We start from the raw sequence: 19,655 nt of genomic DNA on the forward strand, positions 1-19,655 counted from the left end.
TGTTTCCATGACTGACAACTTCCCTGAAAGTAGCAGAACTGAAATCACTGTTGGTTTTTATTGACTGAAGATTGGCTCGATACACTTTGAAAATGGGCTGAAGTGACCCAGAGAGGAATGGGCCTCTGATGTAGGCTACAGCTCCTCCTAGAATCGCTCTGTTCCTGCGAAGAATGAAGTGCTGGGTCCCTTTGCGGCTCTTCACTTTAACTCCACCACCTTTTTCCTCCCTATTTCTCTCTCTCCTGCCCCCAAATCCCCAGCTAGGCCAGTAAATGCCCTCCCTACTTCAAAGTTTCAGAAAATGGGCTTGCATTCTATTCTGTCAGGAAGTGCCTCACAAGCCCCACCCTTAGCTCAGGCACCCTCTTCACAAGAACATAAAGGATTGTCTGACATCCTTGCGCCGTCCTGCATAGCAGGCCTCGGACACGTGCATCTCTTGGTTCAGATCCTGCTCTTTCTTCCCAAAACATGTAAACTCGACAGCTTTCAAAAAAATGTTGTTTTCCTCTGAAAATGATGCAAAGAGCAGAGGAGTTGAAGCCCGCTCCTTTTTGTGAAAATATTCCTAAACTAGTACAACCCTGTGGCCAGGCCACCTCATACCAGGTGACTAGCATATGAAAGAAATCTCCTTGGAGATTAAACCATCTCTCTTGGGTTCCTTGCTCACATTTGGGAAGGGAAGCGCTAGGTCAGAGACCCATGGACATATCTGTGGTGCTGCCTCCCCTCCCTTTTCTGTGGTTCCCCAGCCAAAGGGGATGAGCTCATGTGCTAACATACCAGCCAGCAGCCAGCTACTCGCATCCTTTCTCTTTAGCACTTTTATCCTTTTGCCTCCCCCACTCCCACCAAAATTTGGCCTTCCTGTGTCCCTCTCCCCAGACCACCAGCACCCCAGACTTAACAATCCTGAGTGCCCTCTCCCTGGCCTCAAAAGGTTAGGTAATTGTGCTGATAAACCCACATGTTGCCAGGTGCCAATGTCCAGGGAATCTCCCTCCCGGTAACAGTTTGGCATTTTAAGAGGGATCTCGGCGAGATGCCCACAGAGGACTCTTAAGGTTGAGAATATCAGACCCAGCAGTAGGCTGGACATGCCTGGGTGTAGGGGTGGGAAGGAGATGTCTCAGGCAAAGCAGTTTTGGAGTTCTACTCAGCTCACCACACAGGCATTAACATCTTGGGTTGGGAGGAAGCAAAGAAGGAGGTAAGATGGAGGAGACAGTTGATCTGAGAAAGAAGAACGGAGTTCGGAGACTGACATTGCCCACTTCACAGCTCCCTCTCCAGCAATGTGACCCTTCAACCCCTTTCCGCAGCTCACTGATTGAAATATTAAGTGTCTAATGCTCTTCCTGAAGCTTGTTTTAGACCAAGTAATATGACAAAGTCCCTGCCCTCAAAGAAAGAAGGCTAGAAAACATGGAAGGACCCAGTGGAAATTGTGATGGCCAAAAAGAGGGCAAAAAGTATTGCTACTCCCATCGGGTTTCTTCCTTATTCATGATTATGCCCCTTCACGGCAGAAGCTACCGGAGAAACAGAGTGAGCCGTTCAGAATCGGGGTGCGTCCCCACACGGCCTCGCCACTGCATTCCTCTGCCCCGTCCCAGCCACATCTCTCGGCCTCAAGAATCCTCCTTCTCGGTGAACTGGGAGCGGGTTGGTGGCTGTGGCACCAGAAAAGGGAATGGGCCAAACCACTAGCACTCCCCCTCCCCCACTGCAGGTCTTCAGACAAAGCAAAGACTGCTCTTACTAAGCATGAGGTCACCTTTCTGTACCCTGGTTTCACAGTGTTTATTTGGGTTCTCTGGCCAAATTCACTCCAGAGTTCATCTCTGTGACCAGAACCCAGGACCCAGCTGGGAGAGGCCCCTCCAGGCTTCCCACAACCCCCACAGCTTCTAATGCCTGGAGGCTGGGGGAATCCTACAGAACCCCGTTCAAAGGCAACAGCGATGAAGGAAAAGCTCATCAGCTTCAAAGTCAGACCAAACTAGGTTTAAATCCTGACCCTGCCACCTACTATTCGTGTGGCCCTGGAGAATGGTCCTAGGAGCCTCCAGCCAGATCTTTGTCTGTAATAGGGATAGTAATACCTACTTTACATGGTGTGGTGAGATTTTAGAATAACATACGTAAGGCTTGGATCGCTCCTGGCTATTACAGTTATAACACGATGACCACCTGTGCCCATTAGATGGGCTTTTAAGCTTATTCACAGGGGACAAATAGTATCATAATGTTCCCTGGGCTTAGTGTGGTATTTGACAAATGTTTCACCATCTTCCTAGAAAGCAGAGTCTGCTTCTTCATTCTTTTTCTTTGTAAATACTGTGGCAGCCCTCTGTGTGCCAGCTCTGGGTGGGGAAGGAATACAGTCGGCAACAAAGAGCTTGCCGTACAGTGACAGACAGTTAACGACAGAGTTTGATAAGGAAAGAGGCAGGAAACCATGAAAGAAATTAGCAGGTGGGCGTCATTGAGATTGGGTACCAGCAGGGGAAACCTCTCTGACAGCTGACTTTGAGCTGAGACATGAGATGTGAACTGAATTTAGCCAAGCAAGCTTGGGAGGAAAGCATGTTCCAGGCAGGACACATACAAAGGTCCTGAAGTAGAGATGACCATGGAGTTGAAAGGAGGTGTGGCGCTGGCAGGTGGGGAGAAAAGGGAGCTGGCGGGAGGTGAAGCTGATCGTGCGGGGCCTCATTGGCCACATCAATATTTGGGATCTTAGTCGGGCGGAAGTTGAGGAAGGGGTCCAGGATGTGGCATGATCCTGAGATGTTAGGCTCATGTGGCTGCCTTGTGGATGTATTGGAAGGGGGCACCAGCTTCAGAGACTAGTTAGGAGGCAGGAGGCGTGGCAGACTGCACTACCTGGAGGAAGACCTTTGCCCTTGGCTCATGTTCAGTGTGGACCAGAGCCCCTTAGAAAAACGTGCCTTCCTCATACTCCTTAGAGGCAAAGATCTTGGTGTTGTGTACAAAGGCAGCATCTTAGAGGCCTTCGCATCCAGGTCTCTTATTGAGTTAGAGAAACCGATTAGAAGATGAAGGCTTTCTGTACGTTTTCCTGTTTCCTGTGGTCCACGCAGCTTCCCAGCCCCAAACTCTCAGACCTGCCAAATCAGATGAGAAGGACAAAGGCTTTTTCCCAAAAATCAACTTACATTCCCAAACTGCCCTTGATAAGCCAGCAAATAGAGCTACAGTTCACTTGTCCCTAGGTGTCTGTAGGGGATGAGTTTCCAAAGCCCGAGCTGATACGGAAATCCGAGGATGCTCAAGTCCCTTATTTAAAATGGCACGGCATTGGCATATAGCCTACACACATCCTCCTGTATACTTTAAAAACCATCTCTAGAGTACTTCTAACACCCAATACAGTGGAAATGCTATATAGATCATTGTTATACTGTATTGTATTGGGAATCAGGACAAAATGGGTCTGTACATATTTAGTACAGACACAACCATCACGGGCCTAACTACACAGTACACGTCAGCAACAACGTAACTTTTTTCTAATATTTCAATCTGCTGTTTTTGAATCTGCAGATGTGGGGCTCACTGATGTGGAGAGCCAACTGGATAGCCTTACTGGGTTAGATTTAAATGGTAGTATGCGGGGAGGAAGCACCAGGCAAATCCGTAGAAAGCCTGTCTGTTTCAGTATTGTTCTGTATCAATATAGTGGCTTAAAACAACTGTGGCTACTTTCTCTCACAGTTCTGTGGGTTGGCCTGCTTGGCTGTGTAATGCGCAGTTGCAGTCAGATAGTGGCTAGAGCTGGAGTCATCCCACGGTTTGATTGGACTGGTCGTCCAAGAGGCCTTCGTCGTCCCAGCTGCTGGGTGTCCTCAAATCCCCTCGGCATGGCCTCTCCCCACAGCGAAGTGGCCTAGACTTCTCCCAGGGCAGCTCGGGCCACCAAAAACAGGGAGCAGAAACTTCCAGGACTCTTAATATCAGACACAGCATCACTTCCATCCTATTCCGTTATGCACAACTACCACAGACTGCTCCTGACCATGAGGGAGGACCCATGCATGCGGGAGGGAAGGAATGGATGCAGCCGCCTTTCAGACCAGCTACTTCCAGGCAGGGAGAGAGAATTGTTTGGAACAAAAGAGATCCTCTCTGCCCAGACTGCTGAGCAAGGCCCCCTCCCTGCTGCTCTTGGGTGGCCCGATTACCAAAGCAGCAAAGTCAAATTTGAGTAAATATCATTATTTGAAGTATTTGAGCAAATGTCATTATTTGAATAAGGGTGGAAACCCATACCACCCTTAGATTCAATAGATCAAGCAGTTGAAAAAATATATGTAGAGAGAGAGGCTTTAAATAATCTACTAAAAATAATTAGTGGGTATTAATTTAACAGTGCATCCATAAAATAGAAAATTCATATTATTTTTTAAATTTGTAAAAACTGACTATAACTTGGGCAACAAAGAAAACCTGAAGAAGAAAAAAGACAGTATTTTTACAGGCCACATTTTCCCACCACACACACTCAAAAATCTGGAATTTAGCAATAAGGGATTAAACTTTTTTAAAAAATAAAAGCACTTAGCAGTTTTAAAACATGCTCATAAATTACTGTTCAGTTGAAGAGAAATCAAAATTACAATTATGGGATTCTAGAAAAGTGCTAATTGGGAATGCCACAATAAAAACTTATGGGGTTTGGAAAAATCATAGACTTAAATTTTATTATTAAATAAGAAAAAAATGAAAACAAATGAGCTAAGCATTTAGTTAAAACTTGGAAAAGAATCTAAAACAATCGACAGAAAACAGAAACAAGGACTCTAATAGTATAAGAACAAATTAATGCCCTGGCTGGTTTGATTCTGGTCAAGGGCACATGCCCCTGTTGCGGGCTCGATCCCCAGTGTGGGGATCCCCAGTGCAGGAGGCAGCCGATCAATGATTCTCTCTCATTGATGTTTCTATCTCTCTCTCCCTCTCCCTTCTGCTCTAAAATCAATAAAAATATTTTTTAAAAAGAAAATATAAAAAAGAACAAATTAATTAAAACAAAGCAAAATCAATAAAACTGAAAAATGAATCTTAAAAATTTGCTTTGGCAATGCCAATTTTATTGACAAATTTTTGAAAGTCAAAAAAGTCATAACATATAAATGTGTATAATAATAATACTATTCTAATATTAATAATATAAGAGATGTCACCACAAGTAGATTTCACTGTAAGAATTTTCTGTATACAAAGTACACATCTGTAAAAATGCTTTTAAAAATCTTGATGAAATGAATGATTTTCTAAGAAAGGATAAATTTGGAAATGGATTCAAGAAAAGGTACAAAATCTGTGGTACAAAACATTTAAATTATCGAAGATCTGCACTTTAGAAAAACAGCATATTCAGAAAGATTTTGAGAGAATTTTCTGTTTTTGATTAACTAATTATTTCATGCTATTTCAGAAATATAGAACACATAAAAAATGAAAACCTTCCCAATTTCTCTCATGAAATTAATATAACCTTGATGACAAAAGAGTAAACAACAAAAGAAAAATGGTCAATCTCACATATGAAATTGGATGCAAAAATCCTAAGTCAAAGATTGATAATTGATTCTAGAACTTTTCAGAAGTTTATTTTAGAAATGTAGTGATAATTAGAAGTTAGTTGGATTCCTAATGCACGATAAAGAATTTAATAACTGCATTTGTGATAGAAGATTATGCAACCATTGAAAATGTCAGTGGAGAAATGGCCACAGCATGTTATTTAAAAAAATTTGTATAGGACAATTCCATTTTTGTAAATATATGCACCTGTGTGTGTGTGTGTGTGTGTGTGTGTAAAAGAGCGAGATCTGCAAGAATAAACACAAACTACTAACTCTCTGAGTATTATAACTTAAAACTTTAATCTTTTTTTCCCTTCTTTTGTGCATTTTACAAATTTTCCACAAAGAAAATGTAAAACTTTTAATCAGATGAAAAAAAACTCCAGTGAAGTTTATTGTTAAATAAGCCTTATCTCAGTAGTAATCCTTAACAAACCCTATGTTTGCACATGTCCCACTAAAGATGTACCCTTTTTATTTCTACCCTTGCACTTTTCTTGTTTCCTCTTGTTACCAAATATTTCACTTTGCACTTTCATCTAACTCTCAGTTTGGCATCTGAAGAAGTTATTAGGCAGAGCGTGCCAGCATGTGTGTCAGCAAAATGAATCAACTGGAAGAATTGACCTTGGCTCCTTTTCCATGCGCAGCACATAAAAGGCAGTCTATTATATGAAATTTATAGACAGGGCAAGTTCAAGGTGGAGAGAAGGGAACCGAGAAGGATCCTGGCCTCACCACTCACAACACACCCTTCTCTTTGCCCCCAGCTCAGGCTTTGAGAAAGAGGAAAAAGCAAGACAGGTTCTCTGTGCCATTTGTCCCTGTGATAGCGTTGGGCCTGTGAATGAAAGCTGCTAAATGAAAAGCCAGGGTATGGCGGCTTCATTTCAAATGATGGGCCAAAGCTGGAGTGTAGGAAAGGAAAGGGGTGGGATGGCAGAAAGAAATGCAAAGGGGGCCGGGTCAGGGGCCAGTTCCTGCTCAGGAACTTGGATATTTTCCCTTAGAAGGTGGGGAGGCACTGAAGAGTTTAAGCAGGAAGACAATGTAGAATGTGGGTCAATGTGCATGTATATATTTATATGTGTAAATATATAAGATTTTATGTACATAGGCATATATACATCTTGTATATATACATGTGCATACATACATATGTGTGTGTATGTGCATAAACACTTTTATTTGTATATGTGTGTGTATATAAATTTTATATGGAAACCAAAATATCACTGGAAAAGAGAAAGGCTGAAGGCAGGAAGACTGGTTTACTTAATGGGCCAAGTTATAGAAGATGAGCAATAGTGAGGGTGGGGAGGAATCCATGGGTGTGAAGGATTTTTAAGAGATAGAAGCAGAATTCTGCTTCTCCCTGAATGTGGCAGAAGAGGGCCGCCCCCCAGTTCCCACTCCCTCTAAACAAGGGATCAACCGTAACTGACTGACTGCCTATAAACTCAAGAAGAGAGAATCTGATTGGCCTAGCTCAGGGTAGGTGCCCACCTCTGGTTCAATCGACTATGACCAAGAAGGCCAGTGTCACAGAGCACAAATATGACTGTTTGTGGGATCACTCGACTGCTGTCTCTCTCCACCTGTGGACAATGTCCATGCAGGCAGAGGCTGCTTTTGGTTGCTCAGCACTGTCAGCAGCACCTCAGAAGATGTGCAGGACTAGTGAGCACTCAGAAACCATTTGTCAAAAGGATGAATGCACAAAGGACTTAACAAATGAAGAGAATCGTGGGATAGAAAGCTGTGAAGTCATCCAATCCAGCCCTCCATCCATTCATTGCTCATGTGTCTCATTTATTGTTAGAGCACCGACTTCAGCAGGATTACATCAATTGCCTTCAATAGGCCAATGAGCTTTTGTGGTCTAGCCTGAGAACCAATCTCCATTTTCAAGAGTGACTTAAGTTAGAAATTATGCTCCTAATTCTAAACAAATGACTTAAAACAAATTTTGGAAACCCAATCCATTTGTAACTTGAGAAATACCTACAGTCCTCCAAACAAGATAATTAATGAACTAGGCCAGAGAGAAAAGGTATTTGTCAGAAGAAACTTGGCGTACACGTTATACTTTTTCCATCTGATTATTTTCGTATTCTTCCTGTGAAACCCAATTTCCTTAAGTGACCTCTGTTCATAGGGAACTATTTTGTTTAATCTGTGGGAGCGTGGCATATTTTTAATGATCTCCAAAGGCCAGCTCCCTCTGCACTGATCGTGCCTGATACCTAAGTGAATGTTTTATAACACTCAGCACACATGAGATCACCATTGGCAAGTCATTTGCACACAATCAGCCCACAGTTCTTCTCACATTCCCCTTCATCCGCAAATTCAAATTCGGAACTCACAGTCAAGCCTGAGTCCTTTTTTTAGATATGTTTTTATTGACTTTAGAGAAAGAAGAAAGGAGAAGGAGAGAGAGATAGAAACATCGATGAGAGAGAAACATCCATCGGCTGCCTCCTACATGCACCCTACTGGAGAGCAAGCCTGCAACCCGGACATGTGCCTTGGCTGGGAATTGAACCAGTGATCTCTCCATGTCTGCGACGATACTCAACCAACTGAGCCACACCATCCAGGGCCACGCTTGAGTCTTTACCATGGTAACTAACAAAAGAGCAGACGATGAAGAGTCTAATTTTGAAATTCAATTTATTAATATTTTATAAATCTGATAACCAACTGGAAAACATGCAATGCAAAGTGTTAGCCAAACTAAGTAGTAGAAAAAAATGTGCAAACTGCCCCAAAAGAATTCAGATTAAAATATTCAAGTAAAGGGCTCCAAAACAACTGGAATGTTGATTTAATCATAAAATATTAGGGCTGAAAGACCCTTGGATGTCATCTAGCTAGCACAACTCTGTTTTACAAATAAAGAAGCCGAGGTCCATAGAGAGAAAAGGACTTCGCAGTGAGTGCATTAGGGGCAGAACAGGAGGTAGAACTCCCTTCCAGGCCTGGCCCACAGGGCAGACCGCAGCTCACACCTCCAGCTTCCTGTCTCTGTTCTCCTTGGACCATCCGTGTCTGCAGTTCAAAACTAAGAAAAAGCCAGAACCTGGTCCACACGACCTGTCTACGCCATGATTGTATCAGAGTGTGTCACCTCCAAAGGGTTTTGTTGAGGGACAATTTTCTTTGATAAATCAATTAAAAGTAGCTATTTGTGAAGGCGATGTATTAGCATGTCTACTGCGGTGGAAATCAAGGGGAGCACATAGGATGCTTGCCAACCTTCTCCCGAGAGCCCAGATGTCCAGAGACCATGAGAGAGTGACCAAGGAGACCTAGATGCACAGCTATGAGTTCATGGACCTTTGATCCTCTGAGAACCTCAACTTGCAGGGAAAATCTGAGCTTTCAACAAAGGCTCACTCCACCTCGGAAACCTTCAGGGGAATGAGCAGTATTTGTTGAGTGCCAACTTGAACTTGAACCTAGTGCTGCTTTAAAGATCTCAGGAAGACCCAGATGCTGCCTCAGAGACGCTCACCCACCAGCTAGAGAGAGATCTTCATACTGAAAAGAGTACCAAGTGGCATAGTATACCTTTTCATGGAACAAATATTTGTGGAGGGCTTGGGGTGGACCAACCTGGACATCCTGCAATAAAAGAGCAAGAAATTAATTGAAAGATGTAAGTCAGGACCCTCCCCCTTTTAAAAAAATAAATCACTGACAAAAGTGGGGAAAAAAAGAAAGATGGAAGTCAGGACCAGATCACAAAAGGGCTGAAATTCTATCAGAGGGGTTTGGATTTTATTCTCAAGATGATGGAGAGCCATTGAAGGCTCTTGAGCTGGGCAGTGAATTGGCCAGACTCATATTCTGGAAAGATCTCTACATAGCTAGGTTAGGAGCAGATGGATTGTGGCCAAGGGCTACTTTGTGTGATACCATCTACAAGGGCTTCAAGAGATTATTTGTGCTTTTAGTCTATCTTCAGGATAATCCAATGAAAAGAGGAGTAGTGCCTCCAGCAAGCAGAACTGGTTCACTCCAACTTTTATCAGTCCCCGACTATAATGTTGGGCACATTATTTAAATAAAGCTCAGCTCTCCGTCTTTTTTTCTACACAGTGAAGCTAATACTTAGCCCATAGGGTTTTGATAATAAAGAAGATGATGTGCCTGGACATTTCCAATAATCCTCCCAACACCATCAGATTCAGTCAGATAAAAGTGGCATTTCCCAGCCTAGGAGGGGTGCCACCTTGCATCCTGCCAAGCTGCCGCTTAGCAGGAGATATTATTGCGTTTTCTTCTTGGAATTTATCCAGAGCATTGTGTTGCTAATGTGTGAAAATAATTGCCATTCGTTCTTCGTCAGTGAGCAACCCCGAGGTAAACTGAGATCAAAGCTCAATCTTAGATCTGAATCAAACCACCCAAAAACAATACTGCAAAGAATTAAACTGGGTTACACAGACCAGTGCTCCAATCGTCCTAGCAACGTTTTAAGCAAACACTGGTGCAGATTTGCTGGCATACACGACACTGAGAACATCTGGCCTTTCTATTATCCTCTCGCAAGCAAAAAATGATGTCGTGTAAACTGATCTTCAGGCCAATTATATGGTCTAAGTGTTACAGTGTTTGTATTGGCTCCTCAGGCTGCAGGTTTTAAGAACTTAATTTTAGCCACACCCCTCCCTGAAGCCCAACTGCGTCTTACTGTAACAGACCCCAGGGATTTGTTTATGCGGAATCTGCACCTTTTTTCAGGATGGTCAGTATGTGTAAATGCATCATCAGTCAACTGGGTGTGCAAAGCACTGTGGGAGGTCCTATACAAGTAAGTTACAGGAGTTACGTGACAATGAGACGATAGAAGAGGGTGCAGAAGAGGGTGGGCTCTGGGGGCTGCTCTGGTCACACGTCCAATGCTACATGTTGCCCCTGTATGCCAGTGTTATTATAGAGGCCAGGTGTGGCATGGAGAGGCCCTAGCCTGCAGCTCACTTAGAAGGCACTAAACTAGAAGTCAGCAAACCTGATACTACCTCCAGCTCGCCTTTCCACAGTACATAAGGTCATTATTATGTCTGTATTTCCCCATCTAGACTCAACTTCATTTTCCAAACACCACGTGCCAGGCATCACCAGCATTGATTAAGTTAATTTTCATAATGACTGTCAGTGGCCGCGGTACTATTATCCCCACCATGTCTCACGGGGGGGGTGTCATGGCAGAGACATGAGCTTACCCCTCCCCTCTGGCTGCTTAAGGAGTGCTCTGGACTGTTGTTCTGTCAGCTCTAAGGGACTAGGGGCTCTAACGAACCACAGCCCAGCCTCTGGAGCAGGAGACAGTGGGTGCAGTCCTGGGGCCCCACGGGAAGGGGGCTTCTTGCCCTCCCCACCTCAGCCCTCCCACATGCCCTGCAGCTATAGCCAAGAGGCCATGATGGCAGCTGCAGGGGCTGACTAGGAAGGTCTTTCTCTCCTACCACCACCCCCCACCCCCAGCCTCTGGATTAGTGGGCCTCCTCTCTTCCCCAGCCCACCCACCTTTGCTGATCCCTAGAGGGAGGGAGAAGCCACACAGGGACCTGACCCCAGGCACCAGCAGCTCCTTCCCCAGGACTGGAATTTCACCAAGGAAATGAATCTCTCATCTCTGGGTCTGACTTAGCATGTCTAGGAACGAAGGGCAGAATGCATAGCACAGTAAATCCCAACTCTGACTTGTCCATTACAGGAATTTATCACAGATGGTAACCATTAGGGCTTTAACGTCTTGAAGGAAAGAGCTTTATCCAGAATCATAAATAAACTGTAACCAAGGCTTAGGTTTATAAACCTGTAAAAGACAGTTGTGTGCCCCACTGGGGATTTCCGTACTGGGTTACAACATCAGCTTAAGCCTGAACTTGCTCTGGGAGTTCTGGGCGATGCAGTAGAAGATGGTCATTTATTTCAACAGTTAGTGGACCCCCAATCTGAACCTAACAAAGTTAGGCCCTGATTTAACCTCATGAAATGGAAGCTCAGAGGAGATGGGGTGCTGGCATCTAAATATGGCATGGTGATTCCTAAACCAATAGTGTGGCAGCAAAGTATAAAACAAGGCCACTCCCTTCAGAAGTTCCTCATAGAGTCAGGGAGGCAAGGCACTTACAGATCAAACATTTTTAGCGCGCAGGCTTCGGGTGGCCTCGATTATAACCAGAGAAGAATTCAGGGGGGTGGGAGAGGCTAAGGCTGAATGGAGGCTGGAGTCATCAGGGAAAGCTGTGTGGAGGAAAAGGGACTTGACTTAACGACTGGGTGGATGAGAGGACATGGGCACATGTGAACAACGGTTTGCTCAGCCCCACATCTCCCACCAACACGCATTGTGTCCCTGCGGTGAGTCTCATCCCGAGCCAAGACTCAGATCACACAGTTGTATATCCTACAGGCAACTATCCTGCAGGTCATTGTTCCTCAAATGCCACCAACCCCGCCTCTTCCCAGTTGTGTGGCCTTGGGAAAGTGACAACTTTCCTAAACCTGAGTTTCCTCATCTGTGAAATGCAAATGGATTATAACACCTGGCTGACAAGGCTGTTGAGATGAAAATCAGTGACCTCTGGACTTGGCTGGACCCCATGCGTACAGTTAAGGTCAGGCCCCTTCTTTTCCTCCTCCATGAGAGACAGGCCGCCGGGAAAATGCACTGTAACAAGTAATTTGCGAGCTTGGGAAAAGGAAGTAGGAGGCTTGTTGCATGCCAGTGGAGTGTTGTCATAGACACTGGTCTGCTTTGTACGTATTTCTCTCAGGCTGCCCACCGCACCTCCCACCTGACCTTCTGGAAGGTCCTAGCTTCAGCTCACATCTCCTCTCTGATCTCTTCCAGGGGCGCTGCATCAACTTTACCAGAGTGAAGAACAATCAGCCCGCCAAGTACCCACTCAACAACGCCTACCACACCAACTCGCCGCCTCCTGCCCCCATCTACACGCCCCCACCCCCTGCTCCCCACTGCCCTCCCCCACCCCCCAGTGCTCCCACTCCTCCAATTCCATCCCCACCTTCCACCCTTCCCCCTCCCCCTCAGGCTCCACCTCCCAACAGGGCGCCACCCCCCCTCCCGGCCTCCTCCTAGGCCTTCGGTCTAGAACCCAAAGCTCATGCTCTGGGCTCTCTCAAAAACTTTAGGGAGGAGGCTCCTCTGTGGTGTTAGAACGAGTCTCTCCAGTTAAAGGAGGCTTCTGCTTTGGAAATGAGTGGTGACAAAGCCCACTAACGTTCACACATTTTAAAAACTGGTTTATAATGCCAATATGCCGACAATTGTGATCAGCGGAAAGAAATCGAAATGTTGAAATGCCTGAAAACAAATGAGAAGGCAACCACAGTCACAATTATAGCCAGCCAGCCATCACCTCTAGAAGGTTCCAGAGACAGTGAAACTGCTGAGATGCTCTAAATGGGATTGTGTCTCATGGAGACCAATAAGAAATCATTTCTCTGAGGGTGAGATGAGGAGTTGGATAAGAAATAACATTGCTGAGTTTCTAAATGCTGCTTTCCCGCCTTCTCTCAAAATCCATCATTTAACCTTGGACCCTTGGCCCAGAAACCAAGGAATCCTCAACCCCGTGCACCACCCAGGAAGGTGGAAACCCTTCGCCTACTCATTTAGGGGAAGCTTGGAGTAGCCACTGTGGCAAGAAACTCAACATCAGACAGATATCCAAAATATGTCTTACTGGGATTTTCAGAGGAGTAAAAACACACCATATTTTCCTTCCAAACTCTCCCAGTTTCCAAGTGAGGAAGAGAGCAGGTGTTTACTGATGGAAAAAGGTATGTTGCCATGTTGCTGTGTAAGTGAGTCAGGTGTATGCATTGATAAGGGGCATACTGACGGGAGCATCAGACAGTTTCTAAAACCCACAGCCATCAGCAGCTGGTGGCTGGCTTTGGCCTGACATCGTCCCCTAAATCATAGACAATACATTGTCAATGAGCAGCCCGTTAATGATTCATGGTAAAAATATAGATTGGCTTTGGTATAAATCATTTGAGATATGAAAAAGTGATTGATCCCATTTTCCAGAGATAAACATGAGTTGATCTTCCCAAAATGGCACCACTAGCACCTACCACACAATTTCACTGATTTTGTTCTTCTTTCTTGGGAAAGTTATGCACCAGAGACTTCTAGATAGAGCTGTGAGACAATGATCCTGACATAATAAGGAAACTATCACCCGGTTATTTGGTTAACTCCAAAAAGGCACGTATGTGGGTGCAAGTAGATTTCTTCTTGGCTTTTCAACATACTCACAATTTATTATCAGCTATTGACCCAGAGGCAATACACCAGAAATGCTCTGCCTGGAATTTCCACCACGCCTGGGGCTCACTCCATTGCTCCCAGTCGTTCTGAATCTTTTGTGAGCAGAAGCCCTGTAAACACTTTCTAAACCAGCGGTTATCAACCTGTGGGTCGCGACCCCTTTGGCGGTCGAACAACCCTTTCACAGGGGCCGCCTAAGACCATCCTGCATATCAGATATTTACATTACGATTCATAACAGTAGCAACATTACAGTTATGAAGTAGCAACGAAAATAATTTTATGGTTGAGTCACAACATGAGGAACTGTATTTAAAGGACCAGAAGGTTGAGAACCACTGTAAACATTGGGTCTCATCACCCAGGGGTGGAAACAGGGCCATTGTTGAGGGCCTCCTGCGCCAACCTATTCAAAATTATCTCCTCCTCCAACTTTCCACAGTTCTTAAAATTCCTCTCCCAAGCTCCTTAAATCTTTTCAGGAACAAAGTAGAATATAAATATAAACGCAGTGCTTTGGGTTCTGGTCTCCAAAGATCCTCCAAGAATCCATCAATCCAGACTCATTCTTTCACTTTTCTTAGAACAGAGACACAAGGACCTGGCATGCATTCCATAAACACCTATTCTTCTAGCCACAACAGACATTGCTAATCAATCACAGCACTATTCCCATGTAGCCCAATGATTTCCACAGCCCTCAAATTACAACTCCAAAGAACCACCACTCACCTATTAGAATTAGAGAGAGAGAGAGAGAGAGAGAGAGAGAGAGAGGAGCTCTATTGCCCAAACCTATTTAGAAAACAAAAACAGACATGGGGGAATGGGGAAACCCTTAGGCAAAAAAGGTACAGTCAGGGAAAAATAGATCTAGGCACAGTGCCTAGACTACAGGTACTAAATGTGCAGTGTCGATGCCAAACAGACACTTCTCCAAGTGTACCTCAGACCCAGCCCTTCTCCCAGCCTGCCACTCCCAGAGAATCCCCCAGCCTTCTCATAGAGCTAAAATCAGAGATGGTGTCCAGGACTTATGAAAGCAACCTTCCCCTGCCCCCTCCCTCCACCCCCCCCCACCCCCTGCCCCCAATCTGGCCTGTATTGTCTATTTTTAGAATACTAGGCTTCTTCTTTAGTATAGTCCTTCATGAAGTAGGAGCCAGGATGTCTCAAACACTTTCAGGGACATTGCTGGACTCCAGAAAACCATTCCACAGAAGAATGGATCGATCCCCCAGGCTCACAATATAGGGATGTTGAGCCCATGACAACTGTTTTGACTGCTGGCAGTACAAGACAGTCCACCCCACACCGCTGCCGCATGACTCACTGCGGCCTTAAGAAAATTCAAGCTGAGATGCTGACGTTGTGGAAAAAAATCGGGTGTGAATGCAACATTCAGGATCTCAACAGCACATCAATCAGAAGCCCTGTGCAGTTTCTGAGATGTTGTTTTGTGAACTTTTTGATGAAATAGGGAACTGCAAATATATGATGATTTTGAAGAAGATTGGCAGGGTTTGTCCTTAAAACTGACTCATTGTGTCATCCATAGTCATTTAGAATTACAGTTGAGAAGGAAAAACACCTATACTGTATGAACAAGGCAATATTTTAAGAGTAGGCTATTACAGGCAGGAAAATTCTTTAACTGGTTTTTAAAATCTATCAGTACTTGTATCATTCCCTGTAAAAGGCAGCAGACATATGATTGTGATCAGGAAACTGCATAAAATTATTTTTTAAACCCCCCATGTTATTGTCTTTGTGAATTTTTTTATATAATAAAACCCAACATTTTGTTGTATATATTCGTATTCCATGTGTTAGATGGAAGCATTTCCTATCCAGTGTGAATAAAAAGAACAGTTGTAGTAAATTATTATAAAGCCAATGATATTTCATGGCAGGTTATCTACCAAGCTGTGCTTGTTGGTTTTTCCCATGACTGTATTGCTTTTATAAATGTACAAATAGTTATTGAAACGACGAGACCCTTGTTTGCACAGCATTAATAAGAACCTGGAGGGGTCCCCTCTGTTAATGACCAGGAGCTTCTGGCCTGGAGCTTGGCACATATTCCAGTGAGACACAAGGTCTCTCTTTTCCCAAGGTCAAGAACAGAGCTGGAGGACAAATTAAAGAACAGTCTTGGATACCTGGCCATGGGGAACCTCACTGTAAATATCACTAGAATGGGCAGAGATGTTTGCAAACTTTCATGCACACTAAAGTCCAAACACTGTCAGATGAGGGAAACCATCAAAAAATCAGGAAAAATAATAATAATAATTGTGAGAGAATGAGCAGCGTTTTCAGCCCAATGCGAACTTAATAAAAAATAATTAATGCTGTGTGAAATGGGTTGAATTAGTTTGCAAACCATATAAGGATGTAAGCAGTAAAGTGCCTGTTAATGCACACCGTGTGGGAAGGGGGTGTTCTGGTCAGTTGCCTTTTCTAGTTATCTGAGCTCTACTATATTATCATACTTGGATAACGAATTTAAAAGAACTAGAATATGATTTTTTAAGTACACTTAACATTAAACTCTTCTTCTAAGTCTTTTTTTTTTCTTTCTGTGATAATTCAGAAGACAGTTATGGATCTCCAGTGCCTCTGAGTCATTATTAAAAAACAATTAATAATCGCTGTACCATGCTATCGGAGACCGGGCTAAGCCTGTACAATGACGAACTCTGGAAGTTGCTTTTTTTAAAAAAAAATAATAAATTCCTAAAATCAACTCTTTTACTAGTTGTCTTTTTGTTATAAAAATAAAACGTAGATTGGTCAAGTGTTTAACATCCTGGTCATAATAAAATGGCTGCCCTCTGCAAATGAAATTATGTTTCACAAATTATTTTGTGCCCTCTGCTGAACTCCTGTCTTAATTACTCTTTCTTCTTTAGCTGCCCAACAATCAAAATATTCTTTGTTTCCAGTAATCATTTTAAATTTTAAAAAGTAATCAACGCTAAGTGAAAATGAAAGATGGAGACAGAGAAGAACACAGAAGAAATACGTTGTCTCATTTAGGATTGTGTGCACCTGCAACAAAAACATGGCTATGATTGATTTGATTTACAGAGCAAGTATTCCAGAGGTTTGCAGCTGCTCAAGAAACCCAGCAGTATTATAGATACTGCTGCAGTAAATACCCTTCTATCTACTTACACTTCAAAATAAGTTTATTTTTGCCCGGCCGGCGTGGCTCAGTGGTTGAGCATTGACCTCTGAACCAGGAGATCACGGTTGGATTCCCAGTCAGGGCACCTGCCTGGAAGCTCAATCCCCAATGTGGGGCATGCGGGAGGCAGCTGATCAATGATTCTCATCATTGAGATTTCTCTCTCTCTTCCTCTCTGAAATCAATATATATATTCAGGAACAAATAAAAAACCATCTCGTCAAGGTTCTACAAAAAAACTGTAAGTGAAAGAGCTGAACTGAAGCTGCTAAGAAGAATAAAGTCGTTTGTATCAGAAATGAAGAAATAATAAACATATTTTTAAAATATTTTTAATGATTTCAGAGAGGAAGGGAGAGGGAGAGAGAGATAGAAACATCAATGATGAGAGAGAAACATTGATCAACTGCCTCCCCCACTCCCCACACTGGGGATGGAACCCACAACCTGAGCATGTGCTCTGACCCTGGAATTGAACCATGACCGCCTGGTTCATAGGTTGATGCTCAACCACTGAGCCAGGCCAGTGGGGCTAAATTTTTTTCTTTGCAAGTCCTCATTAAGCCTTGAATTTATCTTAATTGGAATAAAAACATCTGCAAACAGATAATCATGCCACAATTTATTTCCAAGGTTTCATTAGTATTCTATTTTCATAGCATTTAGGGCACATAGACATTTTTTAAATTACATTCTTAAACATTGAATCGTTTTGAGATAACCAGCTAGCAATTTGGAAGGGGGGGTGGGCGGGGGAGTTAGAGTCCTACTTCACTCCTTACACCCAAATAAATTCCAGCTGAATTTAAGTGTAATAAATAAAACCAGAAACATATTAGAAGTAGGAAAAAATGCTTACTGTATGGTATGAAGAATTTTTAAATCCTGCATATTGTTTGCATTACCGACCAGCTTTCTGATGAAATCACTTCAACTACCCTGAATAGTGCTCCAATGTATTAAGTTGACTAAGTGAAGGAACCATTAGGGACAGGAATAAGATCATTGATCAGGTGCTGACCATGAACTTGAGCAGGAGATTCACAATTATTCATCACTAAATCCAATTTTCTGTCTTCGGAAAAATATGCTTTTCTCTGGAGTCTCACAAGTTATCACAATCATTATAACACTTTGTCCCTCTAAATATATAGCAAACAAGTTTAACATTGCTTATAATTATCAAACATTTGGTAGAAGGCTATAGAGTTGGCATATGCAAAACACATGGATTGTATTCTGATGACAGTTATAATGTGTTGACTTGGAGTTATCATACCTAAACCATTTAGAAGCCTCATAATTCCATTAAGAATAATCTTTGATTCCTCTCCTTTTTACTGAACATTCAAATGGTCACTTGGTCATATAAATTCTCCCTGAAAATCAATAAGTCAAAAAATAAATAAAATAAAATAAAGGGCTATCTAATTGGGGAAAAATAAGATGAAATTTCTGTCTCTGCTGCATAAAAACAGATTTCTCATGAATTAAAGAAAAGAGAATGCAAGAAAGTTTTCTTGATTGTGATTGATAGTCTGTCCACTGATAGCACTGCCCTGAATGGATGAGTCTTATAATCTTACCGATCAGATAGGTCTCAACTCCCAGGGAAAAGCAGGAAAGGGTGGAAAGAAGAATGGAAGGGCAGGAACGAGTTATACTCTCTATAGTCAAGGCAAAAATAAGCATGGAAAATAAAAAGGTTCTTTTTACCGCCCCCCTGCCCCCCAACACACACACTCTGATACTGTAGTAGAGCACGTATTCGTGTAGCCTCCCCACCCACAAATCTATGCATAAGGTGCCTGTCACATAATAGGAGTTCACCAATGTTAGTTGAGTGAATAAACATAAATGAAGAATTTCAATGTCTGAACGTTTAAGCAGATCAACAATAGAAATGGAAGCTCTATCTGAGACCATGTTTCCTTTCAAGAACCAGAGGTAATAAACAAGTTCTCATTTTCTCACTGCCTTTGAGCAAAATATTCAAAGTGTGGACTCTCACTGGGTGGTACTGAATGAATTATTATGAAAATTTATTAACTTTGTCAGCTGACTGGGTTACTTTTCAATGCATACACATTCTTCCACATTCTGGGTCAACTGAGGTCAAGTCCTTTTTGCAGTTGGCCTGGGAGGAAAAATAAGAGTAGATGCCAGAACTTAGGGTAGGTGCCAGAAGGAAAAAAACGGCTCCAGCACTGGCAGTTGCCAGCAGAATCAGCTCCAATTTGCCTCGTTTGTTTATCAAGTGTCCTGTCACAGGACCAGATTCCCTGCCATTCCATGAATTCATAGAGCAAGACTCAACGGTTGTGTCATGGTTCATTGAGGAAACAGCAAGAATCCTGAATCAGGAGTCAAGCTGTTGTGATGCCCATTAACAAAGCAGCTATACACAAAGCAGCTGTTTATTTGTAGATTTATGTTCTAATATTTCACAGCGGCCTGAAAGGGCTTTGTTCAGTCCTTAATAAAGAGGTTTCTTCACCTCAGTTTGCTGAGCCTCTTCTGT

The 19,655-nt window shown here is 43.2% G+C and overlaps 1 protein-coding gene across 1 annotated transcript in view; it reads left to right on the forward strand.

Annotated features, from left to right (window-relative positions):
• Nucleotides 1–16,690, forward strand: part of ANTXR1 (ANTXR cell adhesion molecule 1) — a 217,742-nt gene extending 201,052 nt beyond the window's left edge. The window contains 2 exon segments of the mRNA XM_070429383.1: nt 12,493–12,717; nt 12,719–16,690. Coding sequence (XP_070285484.1) covers nt 12,493–12,717; nt 12,719–12,754 — 261 coding nt within the window. The 3' untranslated portion in view covers nt 12,755–16,690.
• The last annotated feature ends 2,965 nt before the right edge of the window (nt 16,691–19,655 follow it).

Source organism: Myotis yumanensis, unplaced genomic scaffold (assembly GCF_028538775.1).
Source record: "Myotis yumanensis isolate MYYU_CA2020_CCGP unplaced genomic scaffold, mMyoYum1.0.hap1 SCAF_11, whole genome shotgun sequence".
Lineage (NCBI taxonomy): Eukaryota > Metazoa > Chordata > Mammalia > Chiroptera > Vespertilionidae > Myotis > Myotis yumanensis.